The 1,848-nt window shown below is 36.5% G+C and overlaps 1 protein-coding gene across 1 annotated transcript; it reads right to left on the bottom strand.

Annotated features, from left to right (window-relative positions):
- Positions 1–610: 610 nt before the first annotated feature.
- LOC135927414 (uncharacterized) lies at positions 611–1,189 on the bottom strand. Its single transcript, XM_065463394.1, has one exon. It carries the CDS (start codon positions 1,187–1,189, stop codon positions 611–613), a length of 579 nt encoding a protein of 192 aa, XP_065319466.1.
- Between the last annotated feature and the right edge of the window lie 659 nt (positions 1,190–1,848).

The raw sequence follows: 1,848 nt of genomic DNA, 5'->3' as shown, positions 1-1,848 counted from the left end.
TTCTTTCCATCTATCATTATTTCTTTTTCCTTTATTATCAATTTCCCATCTTTATTTGTGATTACTTTCGGAGCTCCGTTTATATCCTTAGAATTCTTTTCTCGAAGAAAAAAAAAATTTTAAAAAAATACCGTGATTCAGTGAGTTACCATAGTTCTTCATACATGTCATCGTGTGCCTTAGCTTTGGCCCTAGCCGTCTTTGTAGCTATTCTCTTTTATTTTTTGTAATTTGTCTTGTCATCTTGGTTTTTAGATTTGTACCATATTTTATATAGGGCTTTTTTCTCCTTTATAGTGGTTTGTACATCTTCATTCCACCACTATAGTTCTTTACATGATATGTTGCCTCCCCTTGTTAAGCCCAGTGTCGATTTAGCAGTGTCTATTAGTCTGGATGAAAAATATGTCCACATTTTTTCACTGACTTGTGAGGAATCTATTGTTTCAATGTTTGCATTGATTGCAACGGCATCTGTCATTGATTTTAATCTACCCCATTTAATGCATGGTTCAACTTTTATCTTGTTTTGAGTGGATTTATTTGTGATGTGTAAATCCAGGACTAGTAGCTTGTGTTGTGCGGCAATATCTTCTCCTGGGAACATCTTTTATCTGCGAGAGATAAGCATGTAATCTATCTGGGTTTTCCTTGCACCACTTTCATATGTTATTAAATGACTGTCCTTTTTCCTATAGTGGGTGTTGGTTAAGGCAAGATCAAAGGCTTGCACAAATTTCAGTACATGCTCTCCTTCATCATTTCTTTCTCCATATCCAAAACCACCATGATGCCTTTTGTAGCTGTCTCTTGCTTTTCCCACATGCTCATTTAAGTCACCTCCTATTATGACTAGGTCATCCTTAGGGATTTCCATTACAGCTTCATCAAGGATAGCTCTAAAGTCATCTTTCAATTCTTCCTTGCAATCCGTTTGAGGAGCATATACTGAAAGGATGTGTAGTATTGATTGACCAATGCAGAGTTTTATCTTCATTAGTCTATCAGAGATCCTGTTGTCTACTACTGAGCAGGTTAGATCTTGACTGAGGATGATGCCGACACCGTTCCTATTGCTAACAATTCCATTATAGTACAATTTATACCCATCTCCAATCATTAAAGTCTTCTGACCTTTCCATTTCGTCACTTGTATGCACGCTATGTCAACTTTTCTCTTGTTCAACATTGATGCCAATTCTCTCAGTCTTCTTTGCTTTGATTTTTAATTTACTTTTCGCAGTATGGAGGTCTACACCCTTAGCGTCGCTTGGAGGGAACGCCCTAGCTTTCATATTCGTATTTCCATTTGTATCCTTCATTTTTATTTATTGAACAAGTATCCACCGGCTGTCCAAGTCTGTCAGTGACCGGGATGTCATCTCTAAGTTCTGAAATTCATCTTACCATATGTCTTTACACATCATTCATCGAAGAAAAGCCCGAAAAATTTAACCTTCCTTACCAGGATCGAACCTGGGACCTTCTGTTTCCAAGCCTACATCATAACCCAATAGGCCACCCCAGCGATAAATGTAAAAATCAATATGATCAACAATAAATATATTGACAAACTATATAAAGAATTATCGACGGTGTATGATAATAAATTAGGATTAATAAAGAATGTCGAACCAGTAAAACTACAATTGGAAGAAAATTCAAAACCAATTGCACTGCTAGCTAGAAGAGTACCGTTGCCTTTAAAATTAGAAATAGAAAATGAACTAAAATGTTTGAAAAATTCACAACGACGATCTCACAGTTTTTCACCAATTGAACCAAGGATCTGGTTACGAGTTTCTGGAAACCATACCCTCCAACAACCTCGATTTGTTGCTCATTGCT

The sequence above is a fragment of the Gordionus sp. m RMFG-2023 genome, chromosome 1, assembly GCF_954871325.1.
Source record: "Gordionus sp. m RMFG-2023 chromosome 1, tfGorSpeb1-WG-v2, whole genome shotgun sequence".
NCBI classification, from domain to species: domain Eukaryota; kingdom Metazoa; phylum Nematomorpha; class Gordioida; order Chordodea; family Parachordodidae; genus Gordionus; species Gordionus sp. m RMFG-2023.
This window is presented reverse-complemented; position numbering and strand designations above follow the sequence as displayed.